The sequence below is a fragment of the Oncorhynchus masou genome, chromosome 31, assembly GCF_036934945.1.
Source record: "Oncorhynchus masou masou isolate Uvic2021 chromosome 31, UVic_Omas_1.1, whole genome shotgun sequence".
In the NCBI taxonomy this organism is placed as follows: Eukaryota; Metazoa; Chordata; class Actinopteri; order Salmoniformes; family Salmonidae; genus Oncorhynchus; species Oncorhynchus masou.
In genome coordinates this window covers 100,134,463-100,156,736 of record NC_088242.1, presented here as the reverse complement: position 1 = coordinate 100,156,736, position 22,274 = coordinate 100,134,463, and the positions used below count along the sequence as shown (strand labels likewise).

Here is a 22,274-nt window from a genome sequence, read left to right as displayed (position 1 = left end):
ACTATCAAGCTTTTGCATCTAGCTAACTATCTAGCTACTGTATCTATCTAGCTACTGTAGCTAGCTCCCTATCTAGCCAACTAGCTACTGTATCTAGCTAACTATATAGCTATCTATCTAGCTACTGTAGCTAGCTGACGATCTAGCTACTGTATCTAGCTAACTGTTTAGCTATCTATCTAGCTACCTATCTAGCTAACAATCTAGCTACTGTTATTATCTAACTACCTAGCTACTGTATCCAGCTAACTATCTAGCTACTGTATCTATCTATCTAGCTATCTATCTAGCTAACTATCTAGCTACTGCATCTCGCTACTGTATCTATCTATCTAGCTACCTATCTATCTAGCTACTCTATCTAGCTACTGTATCTATCTATCTAGCTACTGTATCAAGCTATCTATCTAGCTACTGTATCGAGCTACTGAATCTAGCTATCTATCAAGCTACTGTATCTAGCTAACTATCAAGCTACTGTATCTAGCTAACTATCAAGCTACTGTATCTAGCTAACTATCTAGCTAACTATCTAGCTACTGTATCTAGCTAACTATCAAGCTTTTGCATCTAGCTAATGTATCTAGCTAACTATCAAGCTTTTGCATCTAGCTAATGTATCTAGCTAACTATCAAGCTAACTCTATCCCAGAATGCTCTGCGGGGGACGGACTGGACTGTAAACACAACAGTTGTTATATCCCAGATTGCCCTGCGGGGGAGGAACGGACTGTAAACACAACAGTTGTTATCTAGAGCTCACTCGTAGCAACTAGCTGCTATTTGACGTTATCAGGCCTTGCTATTCCTGTGAGTATCATCATATATTAGTATAATAATCGATTATCTCATGGTTTAATCTAATATCATATATTGACATGAATGTTATGACTACGGATACAACGTTAATAAATTCATAGCTCGTTATTAAGTGTCTCAAGTTTTTTTGTCGTCAACAGTCAAGCTAGCTAACCATGTTGCTAGCTCCGTTTAGTGGCTAACAAGCGAATGTAATGTTATACTGTCCTTGACTTACTTTAGTTAGCTAACGTTAACTAGTACAAACAACAACAACAAAAAATGCATTGTCTGGCAAGCTAGCTGACAGTCAATACATTTAGATACAATCTGGTTGGCTAACACGTTTGTTGATACGCTGGCGTAGTGGTCTGTATGATCAAAACACTCTGCAGACAGTACTGATGATGGACTGCTAACTGATAGCTATCTAACTGTCGCTCATGTAAGTGAATTTCAAAGTAGCTTCCCAGTCCCAATCACGAGTCATACATTTATTGTTTTATTTACAGGGACCATGTAGCTAAGTGGATGCCGGTTAGAAGCCAATTACTAGAGATGGATGCCTTTTTGGGATCTCTGCAAGACCAGGACGTGAGGTGAGAGCAGATACGAGCAGCTATCTTTAGTTCTAATAGGAGTAACTATGCATTGGAAGATATCTATGTTGTTGTTGTTGTTTTTTTAAGACCTCTAGCGTTTCAGAAAATAAATGTTGTCCTGCTCCACCCTTCCCAGCTCTGTCCTGACGTCCTGCGAGCCCGAGCTGCAGGAGCTGATGAGACAAATAGACATCATGGTGAACCATAAGAGGACGGAGTGGGAGGCAGAGATCCATGCCATGGAGGTGCGTCTGCACAGTGGAGAAGAGGAGCTCTTCTCAGCCAGAAACCTCATAGACCAAAGGAACTCAGAGGTACGGTTGTGCGTAGATATTATTGTTTGTTTTAATTGTTGTTATTGTACGATTTGTATTTATTTTCAAACGATACAAAACACATACAAACATTATGCAAAGGCAGACAACGAACATCATCCATCCCCAGACTCCCCTGCACACACCCCCATCCCCAGACTCCCCCTACTCACACCCCCATCCCCAGACTCCCCCTGCACACACCCCCATCCCCAGACTCCCAATACTCACACCCCCATCCCCAGACTCCCCCTGCACACACCCCCATCCCCAGACTCCTCCTACTCACACCCCCATCCCCAGACTCCCCCTACTCACACCCCCATCCCCAGACTCCCCCTACCCACACATACAATTATCTGTAAGGTCCCTCAGTCCAGCAGTGAATTTCGAACACAGATTCAACCACAAAGGGATATTCAATGTCTGCTTTGTTTTTATTTTTGCCAATCTACCATTAGGTGTCCTTCTTTTGCGAGACATTGAAAAACCTCACTGGTCTTTGGGGTTGAATCTGTGTTTGAAATTCACTGCTCGACTGAGGGACCTTACAGATAAGTGTGGGGTACCGAGATGAGGGACCTTACAGATAAGTGTGGGGTACAGAGATGAGGGACCTTACATATAAGTGTGGGGTACCGAGATGAGGGACCTTACAGATAAGTGTGGGGTACCGAGATGAGGGACCTTACAGATAAGTGTGGGGTATAGAGATGAGGGACCTTACAGATAAGTGTGGGGTACAGAGATGAGGGACCTTACAGATAAGTGTGGGGTACAGAGATGAGGGACCTTACAGATAAGTGTGGGGTACAGAGATGAGGGACCTTACAGATAAGTGTGGGGTACAGAGATGAGGGACCTTACAGATAAGTGTGGGGTACAGAGATGAGGTAGTCATTCAAAAATCATGTTCAACACTATTATTGAACACAGAGTCCATGCAACTTATTATGTGACTTGTTAAGCACATTTTTACTCCTGAACTTATTTAGGCTTGACATAAACAAAGGGGTTGAATACTTATTGACTCAAAACATTTCAGCTTTGCATTTTTTTATTCATTTGTAAAAAACAAACAAATTAAAAAACATAATTCCACTTTGACATTATTGGGTATTGTGTGTAGATCAGTTACAACATCTTAATTCAATCTATTTTAAATTCAGGCTGTAACACAACAACATGTGTAAAAAGTCAAGGGGTGTGAATACTTTCTGAAGGCAGTATATATAATCTCTGTTTTAACTCCTGATGTCTCACTCCTTGCCTTTTATACCCTGTGGAAGATGTACAAAGTGACAGTGGCTATAGTTTCACTGTTAGACCTGCAGAACACTGGCTGCCGGTTGTTGAAAGTGGTAGTGGAGAAAGAGCTGATGCAGGTGAACTAGGCTGAGAGGCTATGTGGAAGTAGGATTGAAAAACTCTCTTAACTTTCCTCAAATTCTCCAGTTTTCTAGAAATCCCGTTTAGAAGATTATTTGGAATAAGCAAAAAAATAAAATACATTGGAATCCTTCAACCAGGATTTCTGGAAAACCTGCAAATTTGAGGAAAGTTATCAGATTTTTGCAACCTTATGTGTGAGGCAAGCTTTTCTGCTGCATGTAAATGTGAGCGTTCAGCTTTCCGTCAGTCTCCGTCAACTTAAGGTGTGGGGCCTAAAACTGAGCTTGAATGCTAATCTCCCAGAAAAAACACACTAATGGAATGAACTGCGAAGTTTGTCATGTTGTTGGTGAGAACTTACACTAGAGATTGGTCCGATACATCAAGACACAACATTGGAACAATTCTGTGACTCCAAAAAGTTTGTTTTAATTTAACATGCATTGCTGCACGACAGCGTTTGTTCCTAAAGTGTGTTTTGTAGCTGTGAATGCAGCCTGTCTACCGGGTTCTCTTGACACGAGCCCTTATTGCCTGTTTATCTTCCCACAGGTTGGGTTGCTCCGCAAGCAGCTCAATGAGGTCCAGACAGGGAAGCAAGAGCTGGTCATTAAATATGAGGAACAACTGCAGCGTGTCAAAGATGAGGTACGTTAGTGAGCGCTTTAGTGCAACACAAAGACTGTGTCGGTCTGTCCGTTAGGTAGACAAACTATCTGTCAGTCTGTCTGTCCGTCAGTCAGTCTGCCTACCTATCTGTCAGTCTGTCTGTCCATCAGTCAGTCAGTCTGTCTACCTATCTGTCAGTCTGTCAACCTATCTGTCAGTCTGTCTGTCTGTCCATCAGTCAGTCAGTCAGTCTGTCTACCTATCTGTCAGTCTGTCTGTCCATCAGTCAGTCAGTCTGTCTACCTATCTGTCAGTCTGTCTGTCCATCAGTAAGTCTGTCTACCTATCTGTCAGTCTGTCTGTCCATCAGTCAGTCTGTCTGTCCATCAGTCAGTCTGTCTGGGTATCTGTCAGTCTGTCTGTCCATCAGTCAGTCAGTCTGTCTGTCCATCAGTCAGTCAGTCTGTCTTCCTATCTGTCAGTCTGTCAGTCAGTCTATCTACCTGTCTGTCTGTCAGTCAGTCTGCCTACCTATCTGTCAGTCTGTCAACCTATCTGTCAGTCTGTCTACCTATCTGTCAGTCTGTCTACCTATCTGTCAGTCTGTCAACCTATCTGTCAGTCTGTCTGTCAACCTATCTGTCAGTATGTCTTCCTATCTGTCAGTCTGTCTATCTATCTGTCAGTCTGTCTACCTATCTGTCAGTCTGTCTACCTATCTATCAGTCTGTCTGTCCATCAGTCAGTCAGTCAGTCTGTCTACCTATCTGTCAGTCTGTCTACCTATCTGTCAGTCTGTCTACCTATCTGTCAGTCTGTCAACCTATCTATCAGTCTGTCTGTCCATCAGTAAGTCAGTCAGTCTGTCTACCTATCTGTCAGTCTGTCAATCTATCTGTCAGTCAGTCAGTCTGTCTACCTATCTGTCAGTCTGTCTACCTATCTGTCAGTCTGTCAACCTATCTATCAGTCTGTCTGTCCATCAGTAAGTCAGTCAGTCTGTCTACCTATCTGTCAGTCTGTCAATCTATCTGTCAGTCAGTCAGTCTGTCTACCTATCTGTCAGTCTGTCAATCTATCTGTCAGTCAGTCAGTCTGTCTACCTATCTGTCAGTCTGTCTACCTATCTGTCAGTCAGTCTGTCTGTCTACCTATCTGTCAGTCTGTCTACCTATCTGTCAGTCTGTCAACCTATCTGTCAGTCTGTCTGTCTGTCCATCAGTCAGTCAGTCAGTCTGTCTACCTGTCTGTCCATCAGTCAGTCAGTCAGTCTGTCTACCTATCTGTCAGTCTGTCAATCTATCTGTCAGTCAGTCAGTCTGTCTACCTATCTGTCAGTCTGTCTACCTATCTGTCAGTCAGTCTGTCTGTCTACCTATCTGTCAGTCTGTCTACCTATCTGTCAGTCTGTCAACCTATCTGTCAGTCTGTCAACCTATCTGTCAGTCTGTCTGTCTGTCCATCAGTCAGTCAGTCAGTCTGTCTACCTGTCTGTCCATCAGTCAGTCAGTCAGTCTGTCTACCTATCTGTCAGTCTGTCTGTCCATCTGTCAGTCTGTCTACCCATCTGTCAGTCTGTCTACCCATCTGTCAGTCTGTCTACCTATCTGTCTGTCTGTCAGTCAGTCTGTCTGTCTACCTATCTGTCAGTCTGTCAGTCAGTCTGTCTGTCTACCTATCTGTCTGTCAGTCTGTGTGTCTGTCTGTCAGTCTGTCTGGGTATCCGTCAGTCTGTCCGTCAGTCTGTCTACCTACCTGTCCGTCTGTCTGCCAGTCTGTCTGGGTATCTGTTAGTCTGTCCGTCTGTCTGTCAGTCTGTCTGGGTATCTGTCAGTCTGTCTACCTACCTGTCCGCCAGTCTGTCTGGGTATCTGTCAGTCTGTCTTACCTACCTGTCCGTCTGTCCGCCAGTCTGTCTGGGTATCTGTCTGTCTACCTATCTGTCCAACTGTCTTTACTCTAGATTAGAGAACCAATAATAGCCATTTTCCGTATGCTCAAGGTGCTTACATAGTACGGGTGAATCCCAGTCTAGTCTAATGTGTACAGAGAGCTGCATGAATCAAGCCTCACCATTCCCATGTCTCCTCCCTCCCTCCCTCCCTCCCTCCCTCCCTCCCTCCCTCCCTCCCTCCCTCCCTCCCTCCCTCCCTCCCTCCCTCCCTCCCTCCCTCCCTCCAGTTGTCGAAGCTGAAGCACAGCTACCAGAAGCTTCAGAGTAAACAGCTGAAGGAGTCTCGTGAAGGAGCCAAGAGCCGCGAGGAGGACAGGACAGAGGTGACCCGCCTCAATGGAAAGATAGAGGTACGGCCTGGTTCTTTTCTCAGAAGCTATGGACCAGAGTTCCCTCCTGGGTACGTACAGTATGTAGACATTTTGTCAGAGAAGGAGTGATCATCAGTTTGACCTTCTTTAAGATCCTAACGAATAGCATCATATTGGACAAGAAGGACCTGATCCTAGATCAGCACTACTTTGAGGTGCATATTGCCCCGGATGTGCCTTTTGACGCCCTCTGCTGTTCCCTAGCTGTGTGTTGACCCCTGACCTCTGTGTTGTGTTGACCCCTGACCTCTGTGTTGTGTTGACCCCTGACCTCTGTGTTGTGTTGACCCCTGACCTCTGTGTTGTGTTCATCCCTGACCTCTGTGTTGTGTTCATCCCTGACCTCTGTGTTGTGTTCATCCCTGACCTCTGTGTTGTGTTCATCCCTGACCACTGTGTTGTGTTCATCCCTGACCACTGTGTTGTGTTCATCCCTGACCTCTGTGTTGTGTTGACCCCTGACCTTTGTTTTTTTTTAAATTTGTTCTTTATTTAACTAGGCAAGTCAGTTAAGAACAAATACTTATTTACAATGACGGCCTACCCTGGGCCAAACCCTAACCGGGACAACGCTGGGCCAATTGTGCGCCACCCTATGGGAATGCTAATCACGGCCGGTTGTGATACCGCCTGGAAACTAACCAGGGTCTGTAGTGACGCCTCTAGCGCTAAGATGCAGTGCCTTAGACCGCTGAACCAGGGTCTGTAGTGATGCCTCTAGCGCTAAGATGCAGTGCCTTAGACCGCTGAACCAGGGTCTGTAGTGATGCCTCTAGCGCTAAGATGCAGTGCCTTAGACCGCTGAACCAGGGTCTTTAGTGATGCCTCTAGCGCTAAGATGCAGTGCCTTAGACCGCTGCGCCACTCGGGAGTGTTGTTTTTGACCCCTGACCTTCGTGTTGTGTTCATCCCTGACATCTGTGTTGTGTTGACCCCTGACCTCTGTGTTGTGTTCATCCCTGACCTCTGTGTTGTGTTCATCCCTGACCTCTGTGTTGTGTTCATCCCTGACCTCTGTGTTGTGTTCATCCCTGAGCTCTGTGTTGTGTTCATCCCTGAGCTCTGTGTTGTGTTCACCCCTGACCTCTGTGTTGTTTTTGACCTCTGTGTTGTGTTGACCCCTGACCTCCGTGTTGTGTTCATCAGGAGTTCCGTCAGAGGTCAGCGGAGTGGGAGAACCAGAGGATGCAGTACCAGAAGCAGGTGTCGTCCCTGGAGACCCAGAGGAAAGGTCTGGCAGAGCAGTTCACTAATATGAAGGTAACTTAGCAACCAGGGACTTTACGATTTACTATATGTTGCGTTGTACACAAAAATGTACAGATAGTTTTACATCACAATTTACAGGGTCGTGACCTTGAAGCTGATTCCCCTCTAATCTTCTATCATCACCTGTCTCATTGAGACATTTACTGTTATTCTACATATGTGAACACTGAAGACTACTGTTGACATTAGAATTTAGGAGCCTTAAGACTTTATAGGAAAATGACCCCCCCCACTTTCAAAATATCCTGAAATTAGCTACACTCTGCTGTACCTCCTCCTCCAGTCCCAGGGTGCAGCGTGGCTACAGGACCCAGGAGGAGGGCGTGCCGGGCAGGCAGATCTGCAGAGGCTGCGGGGTCAGTTGGAGAGGGCCCAGGATACACTGCACTCCCAGGAACTGGAGCTGGAACGACTCAGACACCTCCAGGAGCAGCTGAGGGGAGAGCCAAGGAGGGGACAGCATGTAGGAGCCGGGAGGGAGGGAAGGGAAGGGGAAGGAAGGGAGGGAGGGAAGGAAGGAGGGAAGGAAGGGAGGGAAGGAGGGAGGGAGGGAGGGATGGAGAGAGAGGGAGGGAGGGATGGAGGGAAGGGAGGGAGAGGGAGGGAGGGATGGAGAGGGAGAGAGAGGGAGGGATGGAGAGGGAGAGAGGGAGGGAGAGAGAGGGGGAACCCGGTGCCTGTTGGCAGACCTGAGACGGACCGTTTTCTTTAAATATACAGTCCGTGCCGGCCAGGTGCAGGTCTCTGTGATTGATGCTGTAGCACAGCCAGGTGCAGGTCTCTGTGATTGATGGTGTAACACAGCCAGGTGCAGGTCTCTGTGATTGATGTTGTAACACAGCCAGGTGCAGGTCTCTGTGATTGATGCTGTAACACAGCCAGGTGCAGGTCTCTGTGATTGATGTTGTAACACAGCCAGGTGCAGGTCTCTGTGATTGATGCTGTAACACAGCCAGGTGCAGGTCTCTGTGATTGATGCTGTAACACAGCAGGTCTCTGTGATTGATGCTGTAACACAGCAGGTCTCTGTGATTGATGCTGTAACACAGCCAGGTGCAGGTCTCTGTGATTGATGCTGTAACACAGCCAGGTGCAGGTCTCTGTGATTGATGCTGTAACACAGCAGGTCTCTGTGATTGATGCTGTAACACAGCAGGTCTCTGTGGTTGATGTTGTAACACAGCCAGGTGCAGGTCTCTGTGATTGATGCTGTAACACAGCAGGTCTCTGTGATTGATGCTGTAACACAGCAGGTCTCTGTGATTGATGCTGTAACACAGCCAGGTGCAGGTCTCTGTGATTGATGTTGTAACACAGCCAGGTGCAGGTCTCTGTGATTGATGTTGTAACACAGCCAGGTGCAGGTCTCTGTGATTGATGCTGTAACACAGCCAGGTGCAGGTCTCTGTGATTGATGTTGTAACACAGCCAGGTGCAGGTCTCTGTGATTGATGTTGTAACACAGCCAGGTGCAGGTCTCTGTGATTGATGTTGTAACACAGCCAGGTGCAGGTCTCTGTGATTGATGGTGTAACACAGCCAGGTGCAGGTCTCTGTGATTGATGCTGTAACACAGCCAGGTGCAGGTCTCTGTGATTGATGTTGTAACACAGCAGGTCTCTGTGATTGATGTTGTAACACAGCCAGGTGCAGGTCTCTGTGATTGATGTTGTAACACAGCCAGGTGCAGGTCTCTGTGATTGATGCTGTAACACAGCCAGGTGCAGGTCTCTGTGATTGATGCTGTAACACAGCCAGGTGCAGGTCTCTGTGATTGATGGTGTAACACAGCCAGGTGCAGGTCTCTGTGATTGATGTTGTAACACAGCCAGGTACAGGTCTCTGTGATTGATGTTGTAACACAGTTGATGTTACAGTCAGGAGCAGACGCGAGGTGAGACAGTGGTGTGAAATGCACAGTTTAAAACCAAAGACTCCGCAGATTGGTGTGAATGAAAAATAACATGGTATTAGACCATGGCTTATAGACTGGCTTATAGACAGTGGGTTTGGTGTTATAGACTGGTTCATAGACTGGCTTATAGACAGTGGGTTTGGTGTTATAGACTGGCTTATAGACTGTGGGTTTGGTGTTATAGACTGGCTTATAGACAGTGGGTTTGGTGTTATAGACTGGTTCATAGACTGGCTTATAGACAGTGGGTTTGGTGTTGTAGACTGGCTTATAGACAGTGGGTTTGGTGTTGTAGACTGGTTCATAGACTGGCTTATAGACAGTGGGTTTGGTGTTATAGACTGGCTTATAGACTGTGGGTTTGGTGTTATAGACTGGCTTATAGACAGTGGGTTTGGTGTTGTAGACTGGTTCATAGACCTGCTTATAGACTGGCTTATAGACTGTTGTTATAGACTGGCTTATAGACAGTGGGTTTGGTGTTATAGACTGGCTTATAGACAGTGGGTTTTGTTGTTATAGACTGATTCATAGACTGGCTTATAGACTGTTGTTATAGACTGGCTTATAGACTGTGGGTTTTGTTGTTATAGACTGGTTCATAGACCTGCTTATAGACTGGCTTATAGACTGTTGTTATAGACTGGCTTATAGACAGTGGGTTTGGTGTTATAGACTGGCTTATAGACTGGCTTATAGACTGTTGTTATAGACTGGCTTATAGACTGTGGGTTTGGTGTTATAGACTGATTCATAGACTGGCTTATAGACCATGGGTTTTGTTGTTATAGACTGATTCATAGACTGGCTTATAGACCATGGGTTTTGGTGTTATAGACTGATTCATAGACTGGCTTATAGACCGTGGGTTTTGTTGTTATAGACTGATTCATAGACAGTGGGTTCACTCTGCTCCCCCTGCAGGTGCTGACAGAGGAGAAGGAGGGGCAGAAGCAGCAGTTCTGTAATGACCTGTCCAAGCTGACCAGGGCCCTGCAGGCTAAAGAAGAAGTCATCCAGTCTCTAGAGGAGTGTCTAGGAGCCCAGGGGAGAGGTGGCTCAGGACTACAGCTCCTCAGACAGGACCTAGAGAAGACTACCACCAAGCTACACTCTGCCCAGGCCTGTGAGGTCCACCTGAAGACTGAACTGGCCAGACTCAGAGACAGGTGATCTGACTGACTGACTGGTTGACTGACTGGTTGGCTGACTGTCTGACTGGTTGGTTGACTGACTGGCTGTCTGGTTGACTGTGACTAAATGACTGACTGATTGGCTGACTGACTGGTTGGTTGACTGGCTGACTGACTGGCTGTCTGGTTGGTTGACTGTGACTAAATGACTGACTGGTTGGTTGACTGACTGGCTGTCTGGTTGACTGTGACTAAATGACTGACTGATTGGCTGACTGACTGGTTGACTGACTGGCTGACTGACTGGCTGTCTGGTTGGTTGACTGACTGTGACTAAATGACTGACTGGTTGGTTGACTGTGACTGGTTGTCTGGTTAACTGTATGACCAAATGGCTTGACTGTCTAAATGACTGACTGTCTGATTGACTGTCTGATTGGCTGACTGACTGGTTGGCTGACTGACTGGTTGGCTGACTGTCTGATTGGCTGACTGTCTGATTGGCTGACTGTCTGATTGGCTGGCTGACTGTTTGATTGGCTGGCTGACTGTCTGATTGGCTGACTGTCTGATTGGCTGACTGACTGACTGTCTGATTGGCTGACTGATTGACTGCGCCATGTCACACTGTCTCCCACATAAAGTCTAGGAGCACCACATGTGAATTGAGTCCATTTAACCACAACGACATGTTGTCTTTCATTTTCCAGTTGTGTTGAATTTACATAACGAGTTGTGAAAAAATATTCCAACTAAACGTTGTTGAATTGTGGGTCCTCTGATTTATCATGTAGTAAATCTGCATCCATCTGTGTGACAGTTTGGTTGATGAAGGAACAAAATGTGCTTTGTCGTCATACTGCAGCCTGGTATCAGTTTATATGCATCAAAATTTGATGGTTTTACACAACAACAACAAAAAACTGTGCCCATAGTGAAACATGTCTTCTCTCCTCAGACTGGAGACTATGAGCAGACAGAGAGGAGAGTTGGTCACGAGAGAAACGGAGCTAAAGCATATCAAGGAAGAGAGGAGTCGCTCTGTGACTGAGGTGAAACGAGTAAGTGGCATGGCCCAGGGTCCCACAGTAAGTGGCATGGCCCAGGGTCCCACAGTAAGTGGCATGGACCAGGGTCCCACAGTAAGTGGCATGGACCAGGGTCCCACAGTAAGTGGCATGGACCAGGGTCCCACAGTAAGTGGCATGGACCAGGGTCCCACAGTAAGTGGCATGGACCAGGGTCCCACAGTAAGTGGCATGGCCCAGGGTCCCACAGTAAGTGGCATGGCCCAGGGTCCCACAGTAAGTGGCATGGACCAGGGTCCCACAGTAAGTGGCATGGCCCAGGGTCCCACAGTAAGTGGCATGGACCAGGGTCCCACAGTAAGTGGCATGGACCAGGGTCCCACAGTAAGTGGCATGGCCCAGGGTCCCACAGTAAGTGGCATGGACCAGGGTCCCACAGTAAGTGGCATGGACCAGGGTCCCACAGTAAGTGGCATGGACCAGGGTCCCACAGTAAGTGGCATGGCCCAGGGTCCCACAGTAAGTGGCATGGACCAGGGTCCCACAGTAAGTGGCATGGACCAGGGTCCCACAGTAAGTGGCATGGCCCAGGGTCCCACAGTAAGTGGCATGGACCAGGGTCCCACAGTAAGTGGCATGGACCAGGGTCCCACAGTGAGTGGCATGGACCAGGGTCCCACAGTAAGTGGCATGGACCAGGGTCCCACAGTGAGTGGCATGGACCAGTGGAGTGGCATGGACCAGGGTCCCACAGTAAGTGGCATGGACCAGGGTCCCACAGTAAGTGGCATGGCCCAGGGTCCCACAGTAAGTGGCATGGACCAGGGTCCCACAGTAAGTGGCATGGACCAGGGTCCCACAGTAAGTGGCATGGACCAGGGTCCCACAGTGAGTGGCATGGACCAGGGTCCCACAGTAAGTGGCATGGACCAGGGTCCCACAGTGAGTGGCATGGACCAGGGTCCCACAGTAAGTGGCATGGACCAGGGTCCCACAGTGAGTGGCATGGACCAGGGTCCCACAGTAAGTGGCATGGACCAGGGTCCCACAGTAAGTGGCATGGACCAGGGTCCCACAGTAAGTGGCATGGACCAGGGTCCCACAGTAAGTGGCATGGACCAGGGTCCCACAGTAAGTGGCATGGATCAGGGTCCCACAGTAAGTGGCATGGACCAGGGTCCCACAGTAAGTGGCATGGACCAGGGTCCCACAGTAAGTGGCATGGACCAGGGTCCCACAGTGAGTGGCATGGACCAGGGTCCCACAGTAAGTGGCATGGACCAGGGTCCCACAGTAAGTGGCATGGACCAGGGTCCCACAGTGAGTGGCATGGACCAGGGTCCCACAGTGAGTGGCATGGACCAGGGTCCCACAGTGAGTGGCATGGACCAGGGTCCCACAGTGAGTGGCATGGACCAGGGTCCCACAGTGAGTGGCATGGACCAGGGTCCCACAGTGAGTGGCATGGACCAGGGTCCCACAGTGAGTGGCATGGACCAGGGTCCCACAGTGAGTGGCATGGCCCAGGGTCCCACAGTGAGTGGCATGGCCCAGGGTCCCACAGTGAGTGGCATGGCCCAGGGTCCCACAGTGAGTGGCATGGACCAGGGTCCCACAGTGAGTGGCATGGACCAGGGTCCCACAGTGAGTGGCATGGACCAGGGTCCCACAGTAAGTGGCATGGACCAGGGTCCCACAGTAAGTGGCATGGATCAGGGTCCCACAGTAAGTGGCATGGACCAGGGTCCCACAGTAAGTGGCATGGACCAGGGTCCCACAGTAAGTGGCATGGACCAGGGTCCCACAGTAAGTGGCATGGACCAGGGTCCCACAGTAAACAGTGAACTTAGCCTCTGTCGAAGCTTTCAATAACATTATCTTGAGTCACGATTCGTCCAGTTGTAGCATGCGGTGGTCGTTTTCAGTGGTTGGCCAATAGATGGGAAATACCAGGATGTTTAATGAGTACATCACGACAGGACAGTCCTATTTACATTCCGTTCTATTATAGCTGCGAGAGGAGCTGGCGAGGGCGGAGCAGACGCGCTGCTGGGAGGTGGAGGGCATGAGGAAGGAGGTGTCCCAGATGACCAATGAACTGCACCAGCGTGACATCACCATCGCCACCCTCAGTGGCTCCGCCTCCAGTGTGGAGCGCCAGCTAAGTGGCGAGGTGGAGAGGGCAGAGCGCCGGGCGGCTGAGCTCAAGGTGAGGTCCACCAGGGTGAAAGGAGTCTTAAAGGAAAGATTGTACACAATTACAACAAATAGTGACACTCCTCTTCAACGGTCTACCAAGGGGGGGGGGCTGTCTGTAGAAATCATTAGCCGGTAAATTGCAAGCTATTGTGGACTAGTGATCTTTGGTTACTCTCTTCTCTTTCTTCACTTCAGTCCATAAGGTGGCAGTAGTGATAGCATCTGAGCAAATGAGAGAGCTACTGTACATGTTTACAGTGTATTCAGACCCCTTGACCCTTTTCCACATTGTGTTGTTACAGCCTTATAAAAAAAATGTTTTTTAATCCTCATCAATCTAAACACAAACTCCATAATGACATCACAATACCCCACAATGACATCACAATACCGCACAATGACATCACAATACCCCACAATGACATCACAATACCCCACAATGACATCACAATACCCCACAATACCGCACAATGACATCACAATACCCCACAATGACATCACAATACCCCATAATGGCAACGCAAAAACAGGTTTTTAGAATTGTTAGCAAATTAAAAATAAATAATAATCATCATGAACTGAAATAGTATTCAGAACCTTTAACTCTGTTGAAGCACCTTTTGCAGCGATTACAGCTTTGAGTGTTCTTTATTTTTTTTATTTCACCTTTATTTAACCAGGTAGGCAAGTTGAGAACAAGTTCTCATTTACAATTGCAACCTGGCCAAGATGAGGCAAAGCAGTTCGACACAGAGTTACACATGGAGTAAAACAAACATACAGTCAATAATACAGTATAAACAAGTCTATATACGATGTGAGCAAATGAGGTGAGATAAGGGAGGTAAAGGCAAAAAAGGCCATGGTGGCAAAGTAAATACAGTATAGCAAATAAAACACTGGAATAGTAGATTTGCAGTGGAAGAATGTGCAAAGTAGAAATAAAAATAATGGGATGCAAAGGAGCTAAATAAATAAATACAGTAGGGAAAGAGGTAGTTGTTTGGGCTAAATTATAGGTGGGCTATGTACAGGTGCAGTAATCTGTGAGCTAATGAATGTACTGAGTTAGCTAAATCATGTTAGCCGCTAACGCTAATCTCAAGTTAGCTGGCTTGCTAGCTAATAAATGTACTGAGTTAGAAAGCTAGCTAATACAGCTTTGCCCGTATCGTGCAGGCACGTGGCAGTGTGAAAATGATTTCAAACGAGTGCCAGGAAACACAGGAAATAATTTGAGGTTGAAGTTGAATTGAACAGTATAAACCAATCACAATAGAGAAAGACCCATTGAAAATCACTTAGAATATGTGTTGCTAACCTGAGGTAATACACTACTCATAAATCACACTTAGAAATGTTAGTAATTTAAAAAAAATACCATCCAAATGTGAAGAAAAAAATACTGTGATGTGATATTTTGGCCATATCGCCAAGCCCTACTTATGCCAGTGGCTCTGTTACTCTATTCCATCCAGGTGACTCAGGTGCAGCTGGAAACTCTGAAGATTGAGAACCAACATCTGAATGATCTGCTGGAGAGAGTGGAGTCGAGGTCGACTATGGTCTGGACTGATTTATACTTCTTTGGAACGTGGTCCAAATCTACTGTATATTTTCCCTTTAGTCCTAGTGTATCTTTCAATGTCTTTCATTATCTTTGTCTTTCATTATCTTTGTCTTTCATTATCTTTCATTGTCTTTCATTATCTTTCATTGTCATTCATTGTCATTCATTATCTTTCAATATCTTTCATTATCTTTCATGATCTTTCTTGCCCTCTTTTTCAAACTCTCTCCTTCACCCCCCCTACAGAAAGGGGACCCTTGCCTGGCCTCTCTGAGAGAGAGCTATGTATCGTCTCTGAGTAGCTTGGAGCAGGAGAACAGGCAGATGAGACAGGAGTTGGCGGAGGTGAGAGCTCGCCTGGAGGCCTCTACACAAACCTGGCAGGACAAGCTAGACAGATCCCTGCTACACAACCAGTCCAGGGCCGGTCCACGACAAACACAAGATGGGTAGGTCTACAGTAGACAGACAAACACACACACACACTGCAGTCCCACTCAGGTCACACAAAGCCTGGTGAATTATGCTTTGTGTTCTCCGCTAATGTTTAGTGAACCTCAGTGTTGCACCTGCTGTAGGAGTGAAGAGGAACTGCAACAGAGACACAGAGAGGAGATCTTAGCCATGGAGGCCAGGATGCAGGAGAACACCTCGCACTACGAAGAGGAGAACCAGCGTCTCCTCCAACAGCTAGAGGCACTCTCCTCCTCCCCTCACAAACACCACGTACAGACCCTGGACCACAGGCCCGTCTCGGCCTCTTCCTCCTCCTCCTCCTCCTCGTCCTGTAGAGAAAGCAGACTAGCCCGGGGGACAGCCTCGGCCCTCGTCTGTGTTCCTATTGGACCTGCACCTCTACCTGTCTCTGCACCTGGTGGTGCTGAGGGCCGGTTGTCCAATTCAGAGGAGGCTCTACACCTGCAGGCCAGCCAAGACATACTGAACATGGTGAGGCTACATGTCAGTGAGGATTTAGATACACACACTCTGCCAGACTCATGTGGTTACTATATACAGCTGCTCTGTTAAGAAACATGTTAGTCATTTAGCAGACGCTCTTATCCAGAGACACTTACAGACTTTTCCTCGGTGAAGCTGCTGCCAAAAAAGTCCGTAAGAAAAGACAAGTGCAGTTGTTAAGCGACTAGGAGAGCGACTAGGAGACTAGCGTTAAGCGACTAGGAGACTAATGTTAAGCGACTAGGAGACTAGCGTTAAGCGACTAGGAGACTAATGTTAAGCGACTAGGAGACTAATGTTAAGCGACTAGGAGACTAGCGTTAAGCGACTAGGAGACTAATGTTAAGCGACTAGGAGACTAATGTTAAGCGACTAGGAGACTAGCGTTAAGAGACTAGGAGACTAGCGTTAGCGACTAGGAGACTAGCGTTAAGCGACAGGAGACTAGCGTTAGCGACTAGGAGACTAGCGTTGGCGACTAGGAGACTTCCCGGCGACTAGGAGACTAGCGAGCGACTAGGAGACTAGCGTTAAGCGACTAGGAGACTAATGTTAAGCGACTAGGAGACTAATGTTAAGCGACTAGGAGACTAGCGTTAAGCGACTAGGAGACTAGCGTTAAGCGACTAGGAGACTAGCGTTAAGCGACTAGGAGACTAATGTTAAGCGACTAGGAGACTAGCGTTGAGCGACTGGGAGACTAGCGTTGAGCGACTGGGAGACTAGCGTTGAGCGACTGGGAGACTAGCGTTGAGCGACTGGGAGACTAGCGTTGAGCGACTGGGAGACTAGCGTTGAGCGACTGGGAGACTAGCGTTGAGCGACTGGGAGACTAGCGTTGAGCGACTAGGAGACTAATTGCGCAACCTTATAGTGTCTAATACCTCCTGTTCTCCAGGAGCGCTGTGTGGTTTCCCCTGCTGGCTCGGTGGCTTCCCGGTACCTGGAGGAGGAGAACCTGCGCTCCCAGGAGCTGCTCCAGAGACTAGACGCTCACATCCAGGGCATGAGACAGGACAATGTCAGGACCGTTTCTAAATACCTGGGCAATCCAGACACCACCCAACCTTAACCTTCCTGACCAACCAGACACCTCCCAACCTTAACCCTCCTGACCATCCAGACACCTCCTAACCCTCCTGACGTTCCAGACACCTCCTAACCCTCCTGGCCAACCAGACACCTCCTAACCCTCCTGACCATCCAGACACCTCCTAACCCTCCTGACCATCCAGACACCTCCTAACCCTCCTGACCAACCAGACACCTCCTAACCCTCCTGACCATCCAGACACCTCCTGACCATCCAGACACCTCCTAACCCTCCTGACCAACCAGACACCTCCTAACCCTCCTGACCATCCAGACACCTCCTAACCCTCCTGACCATCCAGACACCTCCTAACCCTCCTGACCAACCAGACACCTCCTAACCCTCCTGACCAACCAGACACCTCCTAACCCTCCTGACCAACCAGACACCTCCTAACCCTCCTGACCAACCAGACACCTCCTAACCCTCCTGACCAACCAGACACCTCCTAACCCTCCTGACCAACCAGACACCTCCTAACCCTCCTGACCATCCAGACACCTCCTAACCCTCCTGACCATCCAGACACCTCCTAACCCTCCTGACCAACCAGACACCTCCTATCCCTCCTGACCATCCAGACACCTCCTATCCCTCCTGACCAACCAGACATCTCCTAACCCTCCTGACCAACCAGACACCTCCTAACCCTCCTGACCAACCAGACACCTCCTAACCCTCCTGACCATCCAGACTCCTCCTAACCCTCCTGACCATCCAGACACCTCCTAACCCTCCTGACCATCCAGACACCTCCTAACCCTCCTGACCATCCAGACTCCTCCTAACCCTCCTGACCATCCAGACACCTCCTAACCCTCCTGACCAACCAGACACCTCCTAACCCTCCTGACCAACCAGACACCTCCTATCCCTCCTGACCAACCAGACACCTCCTAACCCTCCTGACCATCCAGACACCTCCTAACCCTCCTGACCATCCAGACACCTCCTAACCCTCCTGACCATCCAGACACCTCCTAACCCTCCTGACCAACCAGACACCTCCTAACCCTCCTGACCATCCAGACTCCTCCTAACCTTAACCCTCCTGTCCATCCAGACACCTCCTAACCCTCCTGTCCATCCAGACTCCTCCTGACCTTAACCCTCCTGTCCATCGAGACTCCTCCTGACCTTAACCCTCCTGTCCATCCAGACACCTCCTGACCCTCCTGACCATCCAGACTCCTCCTGACCTTAACCCTCCTGTCCATCCAGACTCCTCCTGACCTTAACCCTCCTGTCCATCCAGACACCTCCTAACCCTCCTGTCCATCCAGGCTCCTCCTGACCTTAACCCTCCTGACCATCCAGACTCCTCCTGACCTTAACCCTCCTGTCCATCCAGACACCTCCTAACCCTCCTGACCATCCAGACTCCTCCTGACCTTAACCCTCCTGACCAACCAGACACCTCCTAACCTTAACCCTCCTGTCCATCCAGACTCCGCCTAACCTTAACCCTCCTGACCATCCAGACACCTCCTAACCCTCCTGACCAACCAGACACCTCCTAACCTTAACCCTCCTGACCATCCAGACACCTCCTAACCCTCCTGACCAACCAGACACCTCCTAACCCTCCTGACCAACCAGACACCTCCTAACCCTCCTGGCCATCCAGACACCTCCTAACCCTCCTGGCCATCCAGACACCTCCTAACCCTCCTGGCCATCCAGACACCTCCTAACCCTCCTGACCAACCAGACACCTCCTAACCCTCCTGACCAACCAGACACCTCCTAACCCTCCTGACCATCCAGACACCTCCTAACCCTCCTGACCTTCCAGACACCTCCTAACCCTCCTGACCATCCAGACACCTCCTAACCTTCCTGACCATCCAGACACCTCCTAACCCTCCTGACCATCCAGACACCTCCTAACCCGCCTGTCCATCTAGACTCCTCCTAACCTTAATCCTCCTAACCCTCCTGACCATACAGACAACTCCAAACCTTAACCCTCCTGACCATCCAGACACCTCCTAACCTTAACCCTCCTGACCATCCAGACTCCTCCAAACCCTCCTGACCATCCAGACACCTCCTAACCCCCCTGTCCATCTAGACTCCTCCTAACCTTAATCCTCCTAACCCTCCTGACCATCCAGACTCCTCCTGACCTTAACCCTCCTGACCATCCAGACACCTCCTAACCCTCCTGACCATCCAGACACCTCCTAACCCTCCTGACCATCCAGACTCCTCCTGACCTTAACCCTCCTGACCATCCAGACACCTCCTAACCCTCCTGACCATCCAGACTCCTCCTGACCTTAACCCCCCTGACCATCCAGACACCTCCTAACCCTCCTGACACCTCCTAACCCTCCTGACCATCCAGACACCTCCTAACCCTCCTGACCATCCAGACACCTCCTAACCCTCCTGTCCATCCAGACTCCTCCTGACCTTAACCCTCCTGACCATCCAGACTCCTCCTGAACTTAACCCTCCTGACCATCCAGACACCTCCTAACCCTCCTGACACCTCCTAACCCTCCTGACCAACCAGACACCTCCTAACCCTCCTGACCATCCAGACACCTCCTAACCCTCCTGACCATCCATACACCTCCTAACCCTCCTGTCCATCCAGACTCCTCCTGACCTTAACCCTCCTGTCCATCCAGACACCTCCTAACCCTCCTGACCAACCAGACACCTCCTAACCCTCCTGTCCATCCAGACACCTCCTAACCCTCCTGACCAACCAGACACCTCCTAACCCTCCTGACCAACCAGACACCACCTAACCCTCCTGTCCATCCAGACTCCTCCTGAACTTAACCCTCCTGACCATCCAGACACCTCCTAACCCTCCTGTCCATCCAGACTCCTCCCGACCTTAACCCTCCTGACCAACCAGACTCCTCCCGACCTTAACCCTCCTGACCATCCAGACTCCTCCTGACCTTAACCTTCCTGACCATCCAGACACCTCCTAACCCTCCTGACCATCCAGACACCTCCTAACCCTCCTGACCATCCAGACTCCTCCCGACCTTAACCCTCCTGACCAGCCAGACTCCTCCTGACCTTAACCTTCCTGACCATCCAGACACCTCCTAACCCTCCTGTCCATCCAGACTCCTCCCGACCTTAACCCTCCTGACCATCCAGACTCCTCCTGACCTTAACCTTCCTGACCATCCAGACACCTCCTAACCCTCCTGTCCATCCAGACACCTCCTAACCCTCCTGTCCATCCAGACTCCTCCCGACCTTAACCCTCCTGACCATCCAGACTCCTCCTGACCTTAACCTTCCTGACCATCCAGACACCTCCTAACCCTCCTGTCCATCCAGACACCTCCTAACCTTAACCCTCCTGACCATCCAGACACCTCCTAACCCTCCTGACCATCCAGACACCTCCTAACCCTCCTGGCCTTCCAGACACCTCCTAACCCTCCTGTCCATCCAGACTCCTCCCGACCTTAACCCTCCTGACCATCCAGACTCCTCCTGACCTTAACCTTCCTGACCATCCAGACACCTCCTAACCCTCCTGTCCATCCAGACACCTCCTAACCCTCCTGGCCTTCCAGACACCTCCCGACCTTAACCCTCCTGACCATCCAGACTCCTCCTGACCTTAACCTTCCTGACCATCCAGACACCTCCTAACCCTCCTGTCCATCCAGACACCTCCTAACCCTCCTGGCCTTCCAGACACCTCCCGACCTTAACCCTCCTGACCATCCAGACTCCTCCTGACCTTAACCTTCCTGACCATCCAGACACCTCCTAACCCTCCTGTCCATCCAGACACCTCCTAACCCTCCTGGCCATCCAGACACCTCCTAACCCTCCTGACCATCCAGACTCCTCCTGACCTTAACCCTCCTGTCCATCCAGACTCCTCCTGACCTTAACTGCAAATAGCTGACCAGACAGACAGCTCACCTCTGGAGTCGTCACCAGATATGTGCCACTGCCCGACCGACCACCAGGTTTCTCTAGTTCTAGGAGTATTAGTGAGGCAGTTCTCTGGCTTTGTGTGTCTCTACAGACAGACCTGTTGGACCGACCGACTGACCCACCCACCCACCAGAGTCCAGGTTTCTCTAGTTCTAGGATTATTAGTGAGGCAGTTCTCTGGCTTTGTGTGTCTCTACAGATGGACCTGTTGGACCGACCGACCTACCAACCCACCCACCAGAGTCCAGGTTTCTCTAGTTCTAGGATTATTAGTGAGGCAGTTCTCTGGCTTTGTGTGTCTCTGTGAATGTGACCGGTGACAGTTTGTTGGAGAGTTGACCGGTGTGATTCGTCCAGGGTAGTTTAGGTGTGTCTCTGAACCCACGGACTCAAATCTACAGTGTTGAAACATACTGTATTACTAAGCCGAGTTGGTGGTGCTTCGATTCGATTTGACAATCTCCTTCCTTTTGTGCCCGTTTCAACGTCTGTTTTTCTGTATGTGGATTGTGTTTTTGGCGGTGCTGTAGCAGTCATGGTTTTTATTGACAGTTTGCCTCCTGTGATATCATCCATATAAACCCAAGATGGAATGTAACTATGTTTGTAAACATAGAAATATATATATATTTTTTAAAATATTCAAAACCTCATTCTTCAATGACTCCAGATGCTGTCCTCATTTGTTGACGAGAACATGGTACATCTTCTCTCTCAGTCAGCAGTGTGTGGGCGGGGTCTCTCTCCTCAGGGTTAAGGTGTGACTGCATCCCTCCCTGAGAGAGGGAATAAAAATAATCTGTTAGTGCCAGAAAATCTGTCATCCTCTCTGTGATGGTTCCACAAGGTTCCCAGCCCATCTCTCAGTAGAGGGTTAACATGGTAGAACGAACGGAGGGAGGCAGGGAGGGGTGTCCTTGACTCACGACCTTTTCCCACAACACACACAAAAAAAAGGCCCATTGCACTCTGGTTAAAAGTAGTGCACTATATGGGGAAATAGGGTGCAATATTAGGATGTTCCCGGGTGTTTGTGGGAATGAAATAAAGACAAAATAAATAAAGACAAAATATTAATATACCAAATAAATGTGAAATGTTTTGAGGAATGTATTGTTATGTGTTTTCTGTTCCATC

The 22,274-nt window shown here is 49.1% G+C and overlaps 1 protein-coding gene across 1 annotated transcript; it reads left to right on the top strand.

Moving 5' to 3' along the window:
- The first annotated feature begins 724 nt into the window (after positions 1 to 724).
- Positions 725 to 21,785, top strand: cep63 (centrosomal protein 63). Its single transcript, XM_064952666.1, has 14 exons — positions 725 to 810; positions 1,311 to 1,397; positions 1,537 to 1,714; positions 3,659 to 3,754; positions 5,897 to 6,019; positions 7,187 to 7,300; positions 7,593 to 7,772; positions 10,149 to 10,393; positions 11,316 to 11,418; positions 13,397 to 13,594; positions 15,063 to 15,149; positions 15,401 to 15,603; positions 15,733 to 16,102; positions 17,013 to 21,785. Exons 2-14 carry the CDS (start codon positions 1,330 to 1,332, stop codon positions 17,184 to 17,186), a joined length of 2,139 nt encoding a protein of 712 aa, XP_064808738.1. The 5' UTR covers positions 725 to 810; positions 1,311 to 1,329; the 3' UTR covers positions 17,187 to 21,785.
- Positions 21,786 to 22,274: the final 489 nt, after the last annotated feature.